This window comes from Megalops cyprinoides, chromosome 22 (assembly GCF_013368585.1).
Source record: "Megalops cyprinoides isolate fMegCyp1 chromosome 22, fMegCyp1.pri, whole genome shotgun sequence".
Taxonomy (NCBI): domain Eukaryota; kingdom Metazoa; phylum Chordata; class Actinopteri; order Elopiformes; family Megalopidae; genus Megalops; species Megalops cyprinoides.
The window spans coordinates 2004878-2027134 of NC_050604.1; the positions used below are offsets into that span (position 1 = coordinate 2004878).

The 22257-nt window shown below is 40.8% G+C and overlaps 1 protein-coding gene across 1 annotated transcript in view; it reads left to right on the forward strand.

Moving 5' to 3' along the window:
• The first annotated feature begins 8994 nt into the window (after positions 1–8994).
• Positions 8995–22257, forward strand: part of nsd2 (nuclear receptor binding SET domain protein 2) — a 43134-nt gene continuing 29871 nt past the window's right edge. The window contains 5 exon segments of the mRNA XM_036517412.1: positions 8995–9065; positions 13207–13834; positions 14692–14854; positions 16839–17008; positions 21817–22203. Coding sequence (XP_036373305.1) covers positions 13211–13834; positions 14692–14854; positions 16839–17008; positions 21817–22203 — 1344 coding nt within the window. The 5' untranslated portion in view covers positions 8995–9065; positions 13207–13210.

Sequence of the window (22257 nt, forward strand, 5' to 3'; positions counted from 1 at the left end):
TATGAACTTACGTTAGAATGTAAGGGTTAAACCTCCAGTGTCTAATCTGAGTAACTGCGTTTCTGAGGTTATATTGAATGAAGACAGTAGCATGGTCGGGCACAACTATATTCCCTGTGGAGCTAGAAGTAACTGAATGCAGCAATATGTATGGAATAAAGAAACAATCTATTCGTGTATAGCATTTATGGCATATTCTTTAACTACCGGGTTCTGAGCCCTCCATACATCTACATAATCCAGGTCCTCAAAAAGGGCAGTAAGAATCTTTGCCTGGGGAGAGAGAGTTGGTTTGCTCAGGGGAGATTTGTCCATAATTGGGCTTAAATGGCAATTAAAATCACCTCCAATGAACGAGTTCCTGACATTGAGATCTGCCAATTTAGAGAATGTAGTGGTTAGAAAATCAACTGGAAGACCAGGGGGACATTCACAATAGCAATTTCATCCCCATACAATACACCCCTCACAATTAAATAACGTCCTGTACCCTTTATACAGTTTAGAAGTTTAAATGATACGTTTTTTCAAAATAAAATAGCCATGCCTCTACTCCTTGATGTAAATGAAGAGAAAAAGATTTGCCAAATCCCCCTTGTTGCAATTTTAAATGGTCCTTATCATTTAAGTGGGTCTCCTGCAGTATTGCTATATGTACCCCCTCCCTTTAAGTCAAGACCTTTCTCCGTTTAACAGGTGTGTGGATACCATTAAGATTTCAGGTGCATAAATTCAACGTTGGTATAATCATGAGCTACAAAATAAGATATTTCCTGAGCACATTTTTTGCTCACATTTTTTGAACACGTCATTAAAGTGAAAAGGAGCTGAGTAACAACCAACACCCAACTATCATACATGTAATAAAAAATGTACACTTAAGGTATAACTTGCCTAACATTGGCATTTAAGTTAAGCACTGTCCTTATCTTAATCCAAAGAGAACTCGAGTGAAAGGGCTCTCTGACAACAAAAGAGAACTATCTGCTCAGGATGCTGAGAGGCATCGCTCTTATTCTAACCTACATAGACTTTTTTTAAAGAAAACTCGATTTATGGTATAGACCACACCAGTAGCATATAGGCCTACTCACAACTCGGTGGACATCCCAATTAGTCAACTGCACAATTCAAAAACTTGAGTCAGTCTGACATTCATGCGTTATCAGCAAGAGTCACATCCAGCGACTCGATGTAATGCTTCACCATCATGGAATATCTCGGTGGAGCTGTGGTGACTTTGAGTGAGGCAGGGTAGACTTGCTTTCACTCAGCACCGATTGACTTCAGACGTTTCTTCACCCCCCCAAGAAACACAATTGTGTAGTTCTGTGCGTACTGAACAGGCACTGACTAAAGTAATTGGTTAGGTGTTTTAAGACGTGTGGGTGTTTTAAGGTGTGGGAGAGAACCACCTCAATTCATATCATCAAAGTGAAGTCAGTTTTGTTGTAATGCATGGCCATAATGGATGACCCAGGCAATTCAGCAAAAGCGCCTTTCTTAGGAAAGATCTAATCCAGAGGCACAATACCACAACACGTCAGGGTTATTTTGATGGCTGGATTGGAATGGTGTCAAACACATCAGTCACATCATTTTTGTATGTTTGGTGCCATTCAGTCTATTCCATTCTAACCATTATATTGTGACCACCCTCCAACTGCACCCATAGGACCCTCTGTTGCTTTATGCTATTTATAGATAGCAGGGGGTCATACTACTTCATCTGGTGTACTGAGTGGACTTTGTCATGTCATGTTGCCAATAACTGTCATGTTGCTGTAAATCATTTTGCTGATTCTACTGCTCTTTACTCCTTACTCCAGCATTTCTGCTGGATCAACACAACCTCTCCTGCCCCGATTGCTCCTTTTCAACTGGTCTTCCCACCACTGGTCCTAGATTTCTAAATAAAACTGTACTCAGAACTGTGTGGTTTTAACATTATTAATGGTAATTGTAACGTGAAAATGCTGATGAAACGCCAAAATAATTCATACGCAATATATGGGTTTCAAAAAGGTCCTATGTGTAACCCACCAATTACTCTTTAAGCTGCAATTTAAGCAAATCTTAGATAAGAGGGTTCTGGGTAGCACCATTGGGAAATAAAAGCGTTGATGGTAGAACACACTAGAAGCATTCTAGACAGAACCTAAAAAACTCTGAAAAGGGTACAAAAGCACACAAGCTCTTCAGTCAGGAGTTGGAAATGAGACAGGGTAGCATTTCAGCCTTTCTCTATTGCAATTGTACATTAGTGAACTGGTTAAATTATGGCAGCATTCGTGCTACCAGTGAGCTATTAAGTTAGCTAGCTTCACTGTATGTCCAGTTAGAGATAGCTAGCTATAACACTATCGCTGGCTATGTAGTTAGCTAGCTGTATCAAACAGTTACGCTACCTTGTTAGTGTTGTTTTACCAAGATAGCTTGCAGTAATTCATAGTTGGCTACCCAGCCAATTCACTATACCATAAAACTAAGGTGTGGTTATATTAGCTAGCAGTCAGTAGCGCTAAATTTCCCAGATTTCCAGCAGGTCAATATGCAATTTTGGAGATTTTCAGTGGTATTCAGTCCAGGAATCGGGTTAATCGGAGTCTGGAAAACTGATCCAGTATGTCTTAAGGCGTTTTCACATATGAACCACTAACCAATGTTATTGATCATCGTAAGAGAAAAGTCTTGGCAGTGTAACTATAGCTAACTATCTCTAACGATCAATGGACTCAAAATAGCATGCATTTGGACGTATCCGCAATGTCAACGAAACAGTGGAAAGCAATATACAGGCACGCAGAAGACTACAAGGCAGATGTTTGTATTCTTCCAGTTTCACCAGTCGCATGACAGAAACGTCATTAACACGCCCACTCGCTCGCGGTGGATTCTCCAGAACGTTGCCTGCTCCGTTCACACATGGGCTCACTCCGACATGAGGCGGACTTTTTACTAGGGAGCTGGCAGAATGAAGTCCATCACATGTCCGGTCGAACTGATTCGGACATTTGCGTTCTCACATACAACTCCTCCGGCTAAGGGCCAGATATGTTCTGGCGTCCAGTGCATGTGTGAAAGGGGCTTTAGATAGTGACTCAAGCAGGTATTTGCTAGAATGTAACAATGCATAATTGATAAATTTCATTTAGCAACTTATGAATCAATGAAAGTTTAAGTACCCATAGTAACCAAATATTGACATGGCCATTTCCTTTATTCTGCTGAGGGCTGTTTATTTTGTTGTTTCAGATAAAGTTAAAATCTTCAGCAGTCTAGCAAGTGGTGAGTACATGTTTTGTGAAGTAACCCAATATAGCTAAAGTGTCATGTATGGAAGGGCTTGCAGTTCCAGACAAGAGGCAATGCAGTGGACACCATTTTATTGCATTTTTCTTTGGCTTGGGGTACCCTACCAAAGCACCATTTTCATTGTTTTATGTGTCATGTGGAGGGAATGCTCTGCCTGTTTTCTTATAGCCCTGTACCTTGGGTCTGGTGTGAGCTCTGGAGGGCAGGGCTGGGTCTCCTGGGGTAGGCAGTTTTGCTAGTGGTTTTGTGTACTGCTGTAACTTACTGCTGAGCTTGCTGTGCGCATATAAGGTGGTGCACTGAGTCTATAGGTGAGAGTAAGTGTAGTGGATTGCTGGTGTGTGTGCAGGTGTAACGGGTGGTATCTTGCGTTGTGTTTTAATATGATGTTACGTGGGTCGGCAAGCGAGCGAGTATCGAACTGAGGTTCTTACTGCACGCTGCCAACCCCTTAAAGCCAGCGTCGTTGCCAGTTGAGCTAAAGGCAAATTGCCATTAGCCTGTTGGCGACAACGCTACTTAACCAGGTCTCAGGCGGAGTGACGTAGCCGCTGCAACCACTCGGCTACCTGCTACCCGCTACCTAAGGCTTTACGCAGGACTCACACGAGCTAAACACTTCAGCTCTGCTACACAGGTACACTTACCCGCAGGGTGCTCACATCCAGAAGAGCAGCATCCTGGTCCTGAGGAGGGAATTTAAAGGAGGAGACCAACACCTTGTGTCCTGTAATACATTAACTGTTGAAAATCGCTGTAGAGAAACAATTGTTAATCAAGTTTTGTTTAAATCGTCACTTGTCCTTGTGTATTGGCTGTGGGTGAGGTAATCCTGTCTGGGGTTAAGTGTGAGGAAGGTCCAGACCTTGTTGGCTCAAACCCTTATTGTAAAGTATCACAAACACTTAAGATGCCTACCACCTCATATATCCATGTTCAAACAAATGGTTGAAAACATAGCAGTAAAACATGACTATTTGCTAATGAGCTCATCATGTGCAAGTCATCATGCCCAAAAACAATTAACCATTGAGGTGTATATTCTTGTTAGCTCAAATGAGAGCTGACAGAATTATATCACTTTCAGTGCTGCCAAGCTCTATCACACTGCCTTAAAAATGGCAACCTTTGGCTTTAGATTCAGCAATGTGGCCCAAGGACAGAAACCTGTTCATTAATTACAGCAAGTTAACATTTACATCACAGAAAAGAAGGCTTGTCACTAATGTTAACTTTAGTCAAGTTTGCCAGCCACCGTTTGTTAAACGGTAAGTTTGTATACAAAACCAAGCCACTCACTCAAAAGGACAGAGCAATAGTCTTACCTGTGTCAGAGTGAGGATTGCAGGCAGAGGTGCAAACCTTGTTTGCCTTTCACTATTCTTAGCTTTAAAGCTCAGTTAAAAACATTACATCCACATTTCAGTTGTTAGGCAATCAGCATGCTATTTGTTTATGTTTTCATATTTTTAACAGATTCTCTCTTGATGCATCAACTTGGTACAATTTTACAAGGAGAGTGGAATTTTAAATGTTACATACCACAATCAAAATATAAGACAATGTGTTACTATTGTTGTTCTCTCCTTACCCCGCCATGCCTGCTCCCCACAAGGCTGTGCCCATTCAGGCGCAGCACGCTTGTGATCCGGCGACTTGAATATCCACCTCAACAAACCAAATTGCAGACCCCCTTATGCCTGGTGCACACTAGAGGATTTTGAAATCTTAATCGATTTTAAAAAACGTGGGAGATCACAGACAAGATTTAATCGACTTTTAATATTTAATCGTAGGAACGCACACAGCAGACGATTCAGTCAAGACGCAGGACCACACACTTGGTGTTTATACTAAACGATTTCAGAGTGGTGATTCCAGGGACTGCGTGACGTCACAGACCTGTGCGAGCTGGGACACACAATACGCGAGTGCAACCAGATCCGGAAGAGATTTGCAATCTAACCGCACCAGACTCCGAACAAATCGAGCCACTAGCGGAACGCTTAATACATGAATACTATATTTAAAAAAATACAAATGGAACTCCTTAGTTACAGAGGCTGGATAAGTATCAATACTTCAAGCATAAAAGAAATAACAATACTGCACAGTTATGAGCTTGTTTGCGTGTCTCCCAATTCGCACAGTCTTCACCGGTGAAAACAACGAACACACACATCCAAATGTGTGTTATTTAAAGAGCCGCTTGGCTATCAATCAGTCGCTCATTAGTCAGACAACCGTCAGTCTGTCCACAGTGGCCGCACGCATACCTGTCATTAATTAACAACTCAGTGATTCCCGAATGCAATGCACCCAACCCAGAAAGGAAACAGACAGATAGGTGATAATTCCAACCTAAAACAATCGCGATTACCTTAGCGGGTTTCAAAAGTATATCATAATCATTTCTGTTGGGGATATGAATTCTATAAACGTTTACTTTTAAAAAATATTCACACTCTCGTTACAATATTACTGTGCTCTGGGCTTGTACGAACTAGGTTAACTGTCAGTTGCTGGGTTGGTGACGCTTCCCGGTCAGCTTGCTCTCATTGGCTATTGCGGGTTTCTGCTCAATATTCCATCGCTGTTCCTTACACTACAGGATTTCAAGTCGTAAATATTAAACATGTTTCGAAAGTCGGGGAGTCTCCGTGTAGTGTGTAGGGCCAGCATTACTCTCTTGGCCTTCTTTGACCTGAAACGTCTGCACTCCAGCGACTCACAAAGCAGGCAACCAGCTGGACCTCATCCTGACACATAACTGTCTCACTGACAGCCTCCTTGTCACTCCACTACACATGTCTGATTACTTCTTTGTTCAGTTTACTGTGTGTCCCCCTCCATGTCCACCATCCTCTCCTCCTCCCATTTCCTTTCGCCACAACCTCCTCCCTGATCTCTGCTTCTTTCCCCTCTCCAAACCGCTTCTCCTCACTTAGAGGAGATGATGTAGATGATGCCACTGACACTCTCTGCTCCACCCTAACCACCTGTCTGGACAGCATTTGACCTCTATCCTCCTGGCCACGACATCCTCCAACCCCTGGCTTTCTGAGGTTCTCTGCGACCATGCTCAGGGCAGCCGAGAGGAAATGGCACAAATCCAGAAACCCCGCCAATCTGACCAAGTATCAATCTCTCCTCTCTTCTTTCTTCTCACACATCTAACTGCCAAGGCCAGTTACTACCAGGACAGGATCAGCAACACTTCAGAAACCCGCAAACTGTTCACAATATTCACCACTCTCCTCTGCCCTACACTGCCGCCTCCACCCTCAACCTCTCTCACTTCTGATCACTTTGCCACTTTTTTCACTGGAAAGGTGGAAGCCATAAGCGGTCAGTTCTCCACTCCACACATTCACAGCCAGTCTCCACTCACATGCAACACACTACTGTCCATATTCTCCCCTATCTCTGAGGCTGACATCTCCAAGCTTCTACTCTCTAACTGACCCACCACCTACCCCTTGGACCCAATCCCCTCCCATCTCCTACAGGCTATCTCTCCGTAGGGCTGGGCGATATAGCCTTCGCAATATATCGAATAGCTATTTTTAACACAATAACAACTATAATAACGGTATGGGGCATTAGGTTTTTTCCTATTAGTCATACCTGATGCGGGAGCACACCTCCAGTTTTCTGAGGCCATGTGAAATGCTTCTGGGAAAAAAAAAACACCACTCGTTGCTATTCAATGTTAATATCACAGCAACAGCACTATGCTGCTTCCATATGGTAGATAGAAACACATGGCTACAAAGACAAAGAGTGAAAACTAGGGCGGTCAAGCGATTAAAAAATAATCTAATTAATTACATTCTTTGTGATTAATTAATCTAAATTAATCAGGTCAGGTGGTCCCATCGCATCATGGTGCAAAATCACTATCCAGAACTTGTTCCGCCGTCGTCTCCAGACATCCCCCTCTGTCTTCAGAAAACATCTGAAGACACAGCTCTTCTGCTGTTACCTGAGCAGTTGAAACACTACCCCCTAAAGGAATTTCTCATGTCTCAAATCTGTTTCCTACTAAACTATTAAAAAAAAAAAAAGTAATCTAATGGTTTAATGCACTCGTTAGCTCTCCCAGCTGGCTTTATCTTGTCTAGCCAACCACTGAAACCTGGTAGTGCAGTGCTTCTAATATTGTTGACTCCTTATGGATTTTTTGCTTGTGTTGTGCTTTACCTCACTTGTAACTCACTTTGGACAGAGACATGTAAACGGATCAACTGAATTATTGGCTTTACCACAGCATTGATAATAATCATATTATTGTGTGCATGTAAATGAGGACATTGAAAGGTTGCTATAAAGATGTCCGATCAGAATTTTAATAAACAATATAAAAATGGTTCTATTACAATTTGAAGACCCCCTCTCAGAATCTAATACCACAAAGAATCAAGCATTGCACGTTTGTTATCTTATTTTACATGTTAAATAATGACTGTGATTTTACATTAGGAAGGAACATGATTTTATTGGTAATTATTATTAAATGTTATTTATTTATTAAAGTATTAATCTAGCGCGTTCTGTAAACTACGGAACACGTATACGTTTGCCCGTTTTGACGACGAGCGGCTTGCCATAGCAGTCAAGTACGGACAGTGTTGATGTCAGCAGAACGTCACATCAAGTATTCATTCGAATAAAGGGTGGGATAGGGACATGGCCACCCCGAGTGAAATGTATGGAAGGCAGGAATAGGCCCCATGATCTATGGCAAATGCGCGGAAAATGGAGGTTGCCAGATCGGCTGTAAAATCCCCCCTTTTCAATCTGTGGTGCTAAGACCATATAACTTATTAAAAAAAAACAACAACAGCATTTTAATGGAGATACTGAATGTAAAGCAGGCATATTGAGTGATAGATGGATAATACTAGCTAAGTTGAAATGCCAGTGACTTGTTGTAGCAGTCGTGACATTTGAATTTGCACATTTCCAGCACTGAAGAGTGTCACAAAATATGTTGGAAAAACTAGCTATGCTTGGGAAACAAGCTTGCACAATAAAAGTATACACTGAATTAAACATCTCTCTCGCTCTCTCTCTCTCGCGCGCGCACGCACACACAATTATTGCTTTGCACTTAACATGTCAATCATGTTTGTGTGTGTAGGACTGAGGCTTGTTCAATGTGTCAGTGTATCCTGTTTATGCAACTTTTCATAACACTTCACTGCGTGCACCGTGAAAGTCGCTCTGGATAAGATCGTCTGCCATAATGAAAATGATGAAATATAATCACATAACTCTGAATTGTAGTTTGCTACGACGGCGCACCATTACATCATATATCTCCTTAAAATCTTCGGGCTATCTGGATCATTTGGCGTTTTCCCCAATCTGGACACATTTTCTGAAGCGCTGGCACAATTTATATGACGTCAGTCAAGGAGGATGCCTTTCCCCTAATTTGTGGAGGGCTCGGACAGCCGGTTCATAGTTTTATGAGTTGTGAAAAATGCAATTTATTGGGAAAAAAACTAAAATATATAATAAATAATAAGTACTGCGACTATCTGTGCGAGCAAAAAATCGAAAGGTTTGGGATGTTGTTTCCGGGCGACATAAAGGCAAAGTTGTTTTTTGAAAAGGCCGGTTAAACGCTGCGCTGCTGCCAGCCAATCGGAAGTGAGTATTTTTCGCGCTGATTGGGATTAGAGTTTCCCGCAAGCGTACGATCTGGTTGCATGTTGTCGGCGCTTGGAAGATGCTACAATCAGGTTATTATTCTTTTACATTGTCATTTCGTCTAACCCGTGCATTGTATTTGCATTTTTTTTTACATTACTCCCTTCCAAGATAAGAAAAAGAGGAAAGGTCATTTCTGTTGTATCGTGATCACTTGTATTAGTTAGCCTGCTAGCGGGGCAGAAATTAGCCGCGAGTCAGTGAGTCAGCAGCTAGCCACCGTTTGGCCATCTAAAGCGAACAGCCTGGTTAATATGGATTATTTAGCACCATCATACGGCAGCTTTATTGCCGAAGATATTATCACAGTGCAGCTGTCCAATAATTGCACATTGTTTGGTGATTTACCTTCTGGCCTACCCTACAGCTGGCAACTAGCTAAGTTATTTGCTGAGGGAATGGGTATATTTGTGAGCGTTGGCGAATGTTCGGTAGCTCACTAGATGTGTTTTTTAAGTAACTGTACCGGACAATGTGACAATACAGTAGTTAGGTAGTTAACGTTATTCTGTTTCAGAGACAGACATGTAGTGGGTACGTAGTGTTCAGGGGGTTAGCGGTAGCCAGGAGCTATGAGTCAAAATGGCCCTTAAAAGTGTTTTGCGGCAACATCCAACTCCATTGATGCAAGTCTTACTTATTCAACATACGACTAGCGAGCAAGCTGCCTTACAAATGAGTGAAATATGTCTGTTGAAAGGCGATTCATTTTTGAGTTGCGTTTAAGCATGCCAGCAGATAGCAGCCTGTCCTGCTTTGGCGAGTTAGAACTGCGCTCGGTGAAAAGGGTCCAAGCAGAAATGAGCTGACTTTAGTCTAATTAGGTAACATCCCACTGTAGTTAGACTGTCCAGTTCAACAAAATCGCCACGGCATGTCGAAAGGTGCTGTACTCGATGGATATTGACTTACTTACTGGCCGCAGATAATTGCCTTAGCTGTTTAAAGCAATGATACCAAGAACGGTTGTATACTGTTCCTCATACCTAGAAACGACAGGGGAATGATTCGAAGCATCACGTTACAAGATGGTGCGAATAGCTCATATTGGCACGCTAAATTCGTCTCATTTGTAGCCACTCGGTTATGTACCTACCTAAGGATGCACACGCAGATCAGTTTGTTGGTACTTTAATGGGAAGCCATTTTTAGCAACATGCCACCCCCCGTGGCAGTTTGTGCAAGCAAGATAAATACCATGCTAGCGCTAACGTTAGGTCACACAACACAGCGCTCAGTTCTCACTCATTTTGCTTTTGTAAGCAAGATTTTAAAGTGGATATCTAAGCACGATCTACTCAGATAGCAGAGAAACCTAATTATTTGTAAGCAACCTGATTGTAAAATAATTAACTTACGAACCATCCCTAACTTTACGTGGTCAGGATACACACTGGCAGTAATGTGATAAAATGCCTACAAAGGGACATAATGTTACATTTCCAAAACACTTTAACGTTATATATTGTTGTAATGTTTATATTCAATGCAATATTCCCCTCAGACTTCTGTCATTATAACCTTATAGTGTAATTATACAACGGGCAATTTGATAAAGACAAAGTAATATGCCCAATATTTGTGTAGGGTGCTTTTTAGAATGAACACTTTGCATTCTGAAATGCAGCACACGTGAATTCGATTTTTTTTGTAGACACGGCTCCAAACGGGATAAACATAAATTAGTTTCGCGTTAAATACTGATCGAAACAGCGCTTAAATTATTTCATTCCAAACGTATGCCATTATGTGATTTTGTTGAATGTTTTGGTGAGCTACTCTTTTGTTAATCTCCTTCCACCTAGCTGGCTGGCTCAACTCCTTTGCTCCTGTATGCATCACAGCAGGCAGGTGGAGGAACACTTGAGTTTGATTGCATACATTGATAATGACGCTTGAAATTACCTTTTTCTTGGACTATAGTTAAGAGGTGTTTTTACGACCAGTACATAGTGTGACTGTCTGAATTCATCATGTCCTGCAAGTGAGTGACAATGACAGTACAACTGTCACGTGCAATATGACATTTCCAGTGGATTCATCATCAATTACTAAATATTGTGCTACCAAATTGACCTTGAAAAGAAAGTTTTGAGTTTCCATGCAGAGCTTTGCTCTTCGTATTGTATTACTTTGGATACATGATTATTGTCAGGGAACCAGTAGTCAGCAGAAACCTTTTCATCCAGTACATATGCTGTTATCTGTAGCTCTTTTTGTGACTAGTGACAGTGGTCATAGAAATGTTAATTTCTTGAAGCTGCTTCAATCTCAGGCTTATCCCAAATCTATATGACCTTGATGCCCAGCTGAAGTCTCTGGGCAATGTAGCATGGTCTGTGTGTGATCTTGATTTATAGAAATTTTCTCACTACTTTTGCCACTGGCAATTACTGATAGACCATCACTGTGAAATCACTCAGTCTAGTCTTCCAGTCAGTGACACCATCTTCCACTAGCTGTTTGACAAAAACTCCTGTACTCTTGTTTGATGAAGACCAGAATATGCTTTATTTAAATACATTCATTATTCTTAAATATGCATTGATTAAATACCTCTCAGCCAGAATATGAATATAAGTAATGATTGCTTTGCTTGGTTTTCCCAACAGCATGCTTTGCTTCATGTCTTATGTGTGCACTATGAATCTGAAATGTAAAATATCTTAAATAAAATAAACTGTTTAAGATACACTGAAATGAAGTTCTAAGATGAAGTGATTTTAGTGAAATTTATTGACCCCGGTGTATAATGTAACTTGATTAAGCTTTGTCAATGTAGTCTAACACTGAAGCTTTCCGTAAGGCCCAGTTAATAAGTGCAGAGACAAAATCAGCATGAACAGTAGCCCCCATGTGGTCTCTTGTTATAGAGATTCTCCTCCACATATTGTGGGTTGTCCATGGAGGTTTTTTTTTTTATTTAAAATTTAATTGGATTAGCTACTCTAGTTACGTTTTATAACACTTCTCCAGCTTTGGCTAGTTGAGAAGGTTTGCTGGCTGCTGAGTTAGCTAACTAACATTTCTGTCATACTCATAACCATCTTTTGTGACACCAGTATGCTTAACATGATTTGGATGCTGGAAGATGCAGTTAGATGTTCTGTGAAAAGGACAGTGATGTTTCTCCATAGCAAACTCTTTAATCAAACTAACCTAGATAGCTAGTCAACATTAAATGGGCACATTTTAGCCAACAGGACTACATTTTAATGAGGTAAATGTGATTGCCAGCAAGCAAGCAATCAGCAAATGACATTGGCAAAGTAATCTAACATTACTGATGTTAGGTAGCTCATGTAGGGGGGCTTTGGACAAGTAACTCGGTTTAGTCAGACTTTGTTTCTCAAGCATAAAATGAATTATATTTATATTGCTATTTAGTTGCTTTAAACTTCTTCAGTATCCCTTTACCTTGCTAGCAAGCTATAAGTCTAGCTGAAAAAAGATTAGTCTGTGTATTTAGGATGCATGTCACTGTAGTCTTTTTCTAGCTTTCTAGGAATAGTCATGCTGCATGCTTTTGTAGTCTATTGTGAATTTTCATTTCACATTCTTGTTCCATGGATATTTTGACCACTTCAGCCAGCTAAACCATGCCTACTCTTGATTTCGTCTGTGTTTCAGAGGTTTGTCTTGAGAATGCAGCAGCAAGTACTTGAAAATGAAACTCAAAGCTGTTAATTTTAGCTGGCTACATTATCTTAATTGTGCTATTGTGAGATAGATACAGTAGGAGTCATCTCATCTGTCTGTGGTTGGATAGATAGGTAGCTGGTGTAACAACATTCATACTGATTGTTAGGTAGCCAGCTAACCTAAACCTGTGTTTTTGTAAATGCTGCATACTTCTAATGGACAAATGAAAACACTGGCTAGGTCTCTCTGCGTTGAACAAAATGTTGGCTCAAGAGTTACGAAACCAAATCATTGTATTGCAAACAGTGAAAACCTGTCAGATATTTTGACTTACCTGATTAGCCACCATGAAAGAATGCTTCACTTGTTTCACCACACCTATCCTGCACAGTTGGACAGACACTAATATCAAGGCCTGTTGCTGAGCAGCTTAGGTCTGCTACATTGGATTGGTAGATTTGAATCTCATTGTGAAGAGACTTTCTACAGTGACTAACTAATCTTTTACTCTCTCTTTGTTCTGTCTTGCAGTTGAATGAGCTTGGATACAGTGGGGTCAAATGGAATGGACTGCAAAGGCCGGTCTTTGCCATTGATCCCAGAGACCTTGAACCCCATCAGCATGAAGCAGACCTCAGAGTCACTGGGCAGTCGCAAGAGCCGATCAGACAAGAGCACTGACCCCCTCCTGATGGACAAGGCTGCTGCCCAACTAGCTGCCACTTTTCAGGATAGTGTCCTTCAGAAGATGGGTAGCCACAGTCATGAGAGGCTGAAGGACTTGACTTCCCGTGTTCTGAATGGTGAGCAGGAGAAGCTGCCCAAGCTGTGCGGAACTGATGCTCCCCTCCTGAAGGGGGCAGACACCCCTCCTCAGCATGCTAGTCCCCAGAGGAAGAGCACCTCCCCTGAACTTAAGCTGAAGATCACCAAGATGGTACCCAATGGCAAACCACGCTTTGAGTCCTGCTTCAATGAGGATGGTGAACGCCTGGACCCTACAGTGGCTCCAGGGACTCCCAGCAAGAGGATGGTAGGGAAGAAGAAAAGGAAAAGGCCAATGAGGTCAGGACCCAAGGCCAAACCCAGTCTCCTGCCTGTGCCAGTGGTGTCTTCTGTGAGCTTGAAGGCAGAGGACGTTGTTGAGACTCCAGACAAGGTTGGACCTTTCTCTTTTGATTCACACTGGTGCAAGAAATATGCCTCTATTCCCTTTTCACTGAACACTGATTGCTACCACAGTCCTGAGTATAGCTTTCATCTCTCACCAACTCCGTCAGCAAAGAAGTATTAGGTATCTTAGCCATTCCAGCTTTTCTAGGATTAGTCTTCACGTTGAGAAGTGTTGATGTTTAAAACAAATTCTTCACGTACCACTTGGTAGAAGTCAATTTTTTAATGCCAACACTAAGCAATCCTGATTGCCACCACTTTTTACACAAAATAAGTTACACAGCAGAAGTGACATTGAAATGCTATTTCAGTTACTATATTCAAGGTCACACTTTTTGGCAGTCCATATTGTTTGCGGGGTACTTGCTTTCAGGTGTAAATAGTTTTTAAAGATAAACCACAGTAGTTTTAATTATTTCTAATCTGCCCTCTTGTGTTGCTGCTTGCCATTTTCTTGTTTAAATGGAGGAGGCATGGATCATTCAGACTTAAATACTGACTTTAGTTAGCTAGGTAATACACCAGCGATCAGATTAGTGTGTTCCTTCTCCTCTGTGTACATTGGAAGTGAGTGTACATGTGCTTCTTAAGGAATAGCCCATTCTATGCTGTGGTATAAATATAAAGCCTGGTGGGGTGCTGTGATGTGGCCCCAAGGTTGAAGGCTTGTCTAATCTTGTGAGATTACAAATCATTTACTGCTTATACTGTGTAACAGAGATCCTTTTCATATTATGACTGTCTTAATGCTTCACTCATTTTCTCAATGCTCATGAAAGGAGTTGAATTTATAAGTGCAATTGTATTGAGATTTCGATTTCTGGCATTTCTCTCTCCTCCCAGGCGTGCCAGCAGCCTGAGCCCCTGCCTGAGGTGAGGGAGGAGGGGAAGTTGGGGGTGCGCTTTTGTGTTGGAGATGTTGTGTGGACCAAGGTGTCTGGGTACCCCTGGTGGCCATGCATGGTGACCACGGATCCAGCTCTCAACAAGCATGTCAAACACAAAGGTGAGAGAACAGCATCTCATCATCATCACGTGTTTTCATAATATTGTTCATGTTCAGTGTAAGATGTTGGCTGTATTTTCTCAGTGTAGACTGATGAATTTTGTGACTTTTTCAACATGAAGTTGTTTTCCTGTTCATATTGGGCAACTGGGTCAGAAATTGCCCAAATTAAATTTCTACCTGTCCAGATATACCATAGTCAAACTGTAATATAAAACATGTAAAAAATGACTTGTGTTTTTGATCTCCTGTGTGTTTGATTTGCAATTTCCCTCATACAGGGATCCTTTGATCCTTTGTCCCAGAGTTGTTGTGGCTGTCTAGGTTCTCTTTTCTTTCTACCTAAAAATTACTGTAGCCTACAAACTCAGAATAATTAATGTTTCTGAATTATTTTCTTTGTGAAGCAAATGAAGCAAAACAGTTGTCACTGCACTCAGCACATCCTCTCCACTACTTCTCGCAATTTTATAAGTTGTAAATGAAACTGGTGTCAGTACTAATGTATTGCAGTGCAACAAAAGTAGGTCTGACAAGTCAATCAAGTTGGATTGGGCAATGACACTGTTTTAGATGAAGTACTGTGGAAAATACAAACTTGACAGTTGTAAATTGTTGAAAACTGCCTCAGTAAGCACTGTCTGCAAGCACAGACTCTGGATGTACAGGCATAGATTCTACAAGTGTCTGGAGTTATTGGAGGGATTCTACCTATCTTTAATGAGAAATTCCATCATCTGGTGTTTGTTGATGGTGGTGGATAATGCTGTCTCTGGCCCTGCTCTAGAATTTCTCATTAGTGTTCACTTGGGTTGAGATCTGGACTGAGATGGCCATGGCATATGGCTTACATTGGTTCAGTGACCATTTGTGACCTGTGGATAGGGACATTGTGATCCTGGAAGAGAATGCTCATCAGTAAAGAAATACTTCTCCATGGGAAGAGGTGATCACACAGAATGAGTTTACCATGCCTTCTTAAGGGTTGGGTGTTCTCATCCACTTGTTGAGAACAGGGTGACTCATCTAATATATCACTTTTACCACTGGCTTTGTTCTTTCCACCACATTAAAAATGAATGAGAAATGTGCATTTTAGCTGTAATAAGGTGTTTATGTACTGTAGCCTGACAGTAGTATCCCTCTCTGTGATGTTCTCCATGGGCTGTTCTTGAAGAAACTGCATGCTCCCTAGCTTTGTACTTGCAGTCAACTTTGTGTTGACAGTTGTGTGCCTGTGTTGCCTTGCATCTTGAACCAGTGCATGGGCATCAGTCATGGAGTATGTGCAACCACAGTTACCCTTAGTTGATGATGTCTGTCCCTCAGTCTTCCATGCCAACAACACCTTAGCCACTGTTCCTCATGAAACATCAGCAAGTTCAAGAGTCTTTATTACCAAGGCTCCTGACAAATATGCTCCAACAGTTACCCCTTTGAAGTTCATTGAGATCTATTCCTGTAGCCATGGTAGCTAAAATATGGAAAGCTGGGCCTACTCAGAATTTGCATACATGACCCTAAGCATGATGGAATGTTAATTGCTTAATTAACTCAGGAACCACACTTGTGTGGAAGCACAGCTTTTTAATATACTTTGTATCGCTCATTTACTCAAGTGTTTTTTTTTATTTTGGCAGACACGTGTAATAGAGTATAATGTGCATCATTTACAAGACTGGTGTCAAACTTGGTAAAGAGGTTTGCATTAAGTATGAGGAAAAAGGCTGCACATCTACTAAATGATAGTAGTAGTTTGCAGATTTTTGTGCCAGCTAATGGTTGTAGCCTTGAACCATTTTATATGCCTCTGTTCAGTCAATTTTGTGCACTCAGAATTTAGTTCACTAATTTTGTTTTTATTTATTAATGTCTATATTTTACTATTTTTTTATGTACTGGGGGTGGGGAATTAGTGAGACTGTTTTGTCAGGCCTTTACAAGGTCTGCAGGTGTATGACTTATCTTTCTCTTTGTCCCCCAGCTGTCAATAGCCGAACAAGTCTGCTGTACCATGTGCAGTATTTCGGTGACACCCCAGAGCGAGGTTACATTTTTGAGAAGAGCGTGGTGCCATTTGAGGGTGAAGAACAATACCAAGAGCTGTGCCGGGGTAGGACCAAGCAAGCCACCTCTCGTCCCGTTCGCAGAAAGGTACATCACCCTCATCACTTTCTCACTTCCACCTCATACAACCATTGGTGGTGCACATAATCGTCTTGGGTAACTCTTGTCTATACTTAAGCTTCTTGTCAAAAGGAGACGAGCCAACCATTTTAAAAAGGAAGGTATAAATGGTATCGGGTCGTAGTAATAGTAATAGTGTATTGATACAAAAGTAATGACAGAGCTGAACTGGCCAGACGTGTCAGACCAGTTGGTGCTGGAATATCTGTATAGATCAGGGGTCGGCAACCTTTTTGACATGAAGTGCCAGTTTGAAATGTTCTTGTTAATTAGTGTGCTATATCAACATTAAGTTTAACATTAGGTCTGCACGATATGAGGAAAATCTGCAATGTGCGATAACATTGTTCAATATTGCAATGACGATATGACTTGCGATAAATAAATGTTGAAATGTGCATGTTAACTATACAGTTCCTTTGTCTTTCTGCTTTAATAGATACACTGCTAGCATAGACCCCATACATTGAAAAGCCTATGCCCACTGAATAAAGAAATTAAATAAATTATTTCGAACATTCTTTTATTGAACAAATTGCACATGAATGCCCAACCAATTAAACAGAACATTAATTTAAATAAGACATTATAACTAGAAGAAATTAATCCCTTTAAAATATTTTCTTCTAAACCAGAGGTGCCCAAATTCTTTCTTATGAAGGGCCAAAAATTAATCTGGAGGGCTGCAGGCCAAAAATAAATGTTGATGTTATGTGAAATTACATTAAAATGTGATATATTTTATAGAAAATTAGCATTCTAAATCTAAAATAAATTTTCAAAATAATAAAAACACTAATCTGCTTAATGGTAATTTTATTAATTTGCAGCAAAGATTGTCAAAAACATAAAACATCCATATGCTTTTTGGGAGCATAAACATATTTAAAAGAAAAGACACCTTTCTGACAAAGTGTATACAACTCAAGGTGCTTTAGAAAATTAAGTTGAAAACGGCTGTATTGTCCAAGTTTACATTGAGCAACATTTAAGTTACACATCATCACAAAATGTCCCCATATGGTAGCTAATATGGGGAGCCACAATATCAAAACCTTTAATGAAAATTAGCTTCTCACTCACAGGGTCCCTCGGAACGATTTGGTAATTTCGTTTTATAGTAACGTTGGCTAACTAATAACACCAACTAAGGGCGTAGGTTTGCATATGGACGGTAGGGACATGTCCCTACCAATATTTTGGGAGGACAGAATTTTCCCTACCAGTATTTGAGCGAACTCATTCGCATTATCTTTGGAGTGAAGTCATATTAGATAATTCCGATGTGCCCGCGGTTGTTGTGTCCCTACCAATGCTGACATCAAACCTACGCCCTTGACACCAACAACAGATTATTGGTCAGAAATCCAACAGAATCCACTAACCCGGGCTGCCAGGTTTGGCATAATTATTTTGCCTAATTGGTAGTGACTTCGCACTGACTTGTTTGACTGAAATAGCAATAGTTTGCTTTCCTTACTGAGATCGGGTCAAACTAAACAAAATAAAACATGCATTTTAGCCATGAATTTCAACACTCGTTCCTGTGCAGAAATAGCCACAGTTTGTTTCTATGGTTAGCAGCTGTAAGTAAACACTTGGCAGAGTGTTGTTTTAGTGCTTTTTCCAAAGTGAACCTTGTCGGGAATCAGTTTTTATAGCATGTAATACGATTTCAGTTTTCTATGTGACGTCACATGAAATCAGACTGGCAACCCTGTCGAAAGGGCCGACTGTAGTTTATCACAAAGACACGTTTCTTTAGTGCATTTTATTTCCTATTCAACCAGGGCTTGCTACACCCCTGCCCCTTTCCGCTCATTGGTGGAATGTCAGTTTTAGGAGCTAACTGAAAACTGAGAAGCTTAATAATGCTAATGAAAACATAATGAACCATGTAATATAACACACGCGCTATATAGAATAAAAATAAGTTATGTTTAATAAGAGTTAAAAATTAAAAATCTTCTCTCGCGTGCTTATCACCAGTGTGCCAATGATTACGCTGCCACGTGCCAATGGTGGCACGCATGCCTAAGGTTGCCGACCCCTGGTATAGATGAACACAGAACATCAAACATTTGTGTCATAGCTGGCACATGGATCATTTACATGCCACCTCCTTTTATGAATCTTTGCAGTTACTAGTAGTGGGCATGTGTGGAAGTAATAAGAAAAAATAAAAAAACAGCTTTTACCATATGCAATTTCAGAGAGAATCTTGAATGATATAGAGGCTCAAAATCAATGGAAGTGTTTTGGATAAGAGAGGATGCTTTTTGGATAAGTGAAGAGAGGACTGAGCATTAGTTCAAAGAATGGAGTGTCAGCTGTATGTTACTTTGAGTTTGAGAAAAATCTTTTGGTTGTTAAACTACAGTAAGTGAAGTGGATTAACACCCAGTAATGGAATGACAACATGGCTCCCTGATCTATAGTGTCCAGAAATGCTTAATTACGGATAGGGTTGGATATTGTTTGGGTTTTTTCCGATACCAGTGCTAAAGCGATACTTTTAAAACGGTATCGGTGCCTAAACGGTGCCTGAACCGATACGTTTAAAAAAAAAAAAAAAAAAGACAAAACGACAGTCGACGACATTAAAAACGCCTTTTTTATTATTGCTGACGCAAATTTGAACTTGAAATTGAACAATATATTAACCTTTTAGCACGTAACTTATTTTTATGCTATGTATCGCATGTGTTACGTTACATGGTTTGTGTTTTCATCAGCGTTAAGTTTCTCATAGTTTTCAGTTAGTATATGCACAAAATTGTAAACCTTAAATCACTGTTTTCTCAAAGCTAAAATTAGGTAGAATTTTTCCATTCTAGTGTTCTAATTGCACTGGTTTTAGCATACGCGCTAACGGCTAATCACACTGGTGTGACCGAATATGTGTGTGTGTATGTATGTATATACGTGTGTATATATATATATATATATATATATATATATACACACACACACACACACACACTATATGGACAAAAGTATTCGGACGCCTGACCATTACATTGTAATGGCATTGTATTCAAATGCATATACTTTAATATGGAGTTGGTCCCCTTTTGCAGCTATAACAGCTTCCACTCTTCTTGGAAGGCTTTCCACAAGATTTTGGAGTGTTTCTGGGGGAATTTGTGCCCATTCATTCTGTAGAGCATTTATGAGGTCAGGCACTGATGCTGGACGAGAAGGCCTGGCTCGCAATGTCCGTTCCAGTTCATCCCAAATGTGCCCGATGGGGTTGAGGTCAGGGTTCTGTGCGGGCCAGTCAAGTTCTTCCACACCGAACTCATCAAACCATGTCTTTATAGTCCTTGCTTTGTGCACTGGGGCACAGCCATGTTGGAATAGAAAAGGGCCATGGATGTAACATCCATTTCGGAGCACCAGCGATTCGGTCTGGTAGATATCGGTCGTATAGGAACCGGTGCCATATTGGCACTGGGTTTTGGTACTCAACCCTAACTGCGGATTTGAATGTCATTCTGTTAATGATGATGTAGCATGAATATGTACACAAAGGTACATATATGCGATATGTGCTCTTATCAGGTAATGTCTTTTGGCAACCTGTATGGAAATAAACGTTGAAAAGGTAATTTATGAACAGTACACAAGAAACATGAATCTGAGTCTGAGAAACCCTTTGTTTAGAGTTTTTCTCAATAGTTTTGTTACATTTCTGTAAACTGAAGTCTGTGCTCTCAAAGTGGCTAACTCTGTCTAAACTCTGAATAACTTTTGCAGAATTAATGCTACATTTACATTACTTTTACACACATTATAAAACTAAACACAGTTTACGTCACGTAGGTGTGAAAATATATAATGATAGTGTATTACCATAGATGAATCACATTTTTACAATTCACAAAATTTACATTAAGTGAACACTGCAGCTGTGATGAAACAATTACAATAATGTCATCTTGTATGAAACTGTCATGCTGTCATAATTAAGTTCAGAGGCACAGAAAATATTATATAAGTTGTACAGGAAATGCATTTTCAATAGTCCACACACCGGTTTGGTATCTGAGCTGAGATGGGGACTTATGTCAGATTAAGGGCCTTGTGTCAGATTTCTTGTTTAGATCCTTGGGAGAAAGCATATTAAGATTGTAAATCCGTAAACATTCTCTTTTTAAAAATGAATTGTCTAAATCTCCTTCTCTGCGAGGTAAGTTGACTTTCAGTGCCCTAGTATTTAAATGTAGAAAAGCCATGTTGCAAATGCAAAGTGGGCAGCCACTGGGTTTTTGAAACAGATTTCTTTGGTCTGCTGTCAGAGAACCCTTGTAGAACACAACATGCTCAGCAGTGTTCATCTGTGGTTTTCCTTCATTTACTGTTCGACAAATTGTCTGATGAAGTTGTTCAAGTAGAAGTGCATTTTGAATTAAATTTGTCATTACCTGGACTGTAAATATGAATTTTTAAGATCAATTGAAATAAATAACACTTATACAACACAACAGCAAGTGTTGCACAGCAGCTCTGTACAATTATGGTATTTTTTGAAAATGCAAAAACTTATTTTGGCTCATGAAAAATGAAACTAGCTGTTGAACAAGCTTCATTTCAGACCGTGTTGGGTTGTGATGTATGACTGCACTGTGGATGGTGAAATGAGTACTGTGTGCTTGTAGTATAGATGGGGAAAATGAGTTGTGTAACTGCACTGTGAATGTGGAAATTAGTTGTGATGTGCATCTGAAGTGTAGATGGGGAAATGAGTTGTGATGTGTCATCCTCCCCAGCAGAAGCCTGGCTCGGTGCCTCTCAGGTTGCGGGCCCAGTGGAATGCAGGTGTGTTCCAGGCCGTGGCAGCTGCTGGCATGGCACAGGAGGAACGAATCGCCAAATACACCTTCACTTACATCAGTGGCCGGCCACATCTCAACCCCCATGTGCGGGTGGAGTTGGGTTTGGAGCAAGGCCAGGGTGACATGCAGCCCAGCCCGCTGCCCTCTTCCCAAAGCTCCCACCCCAAGGAAGGTGCCCCTCCCTCTGACCCCTCTCCCAACAGTAGCACTTCTCGGAGTAAAAAGACTCCTCTCAAAAAAGCCTCCAGCAGCACAAAACGAGGACAGCAACAGAAGCAATTACTACCTACACAAAACAAACCAAAGCGGCAGGTAGTCCCACAGGTCAGTACAGGTGGTCCGTTTAAAGGCTTCTTATGCTTTCTCATGTTGGTGTAA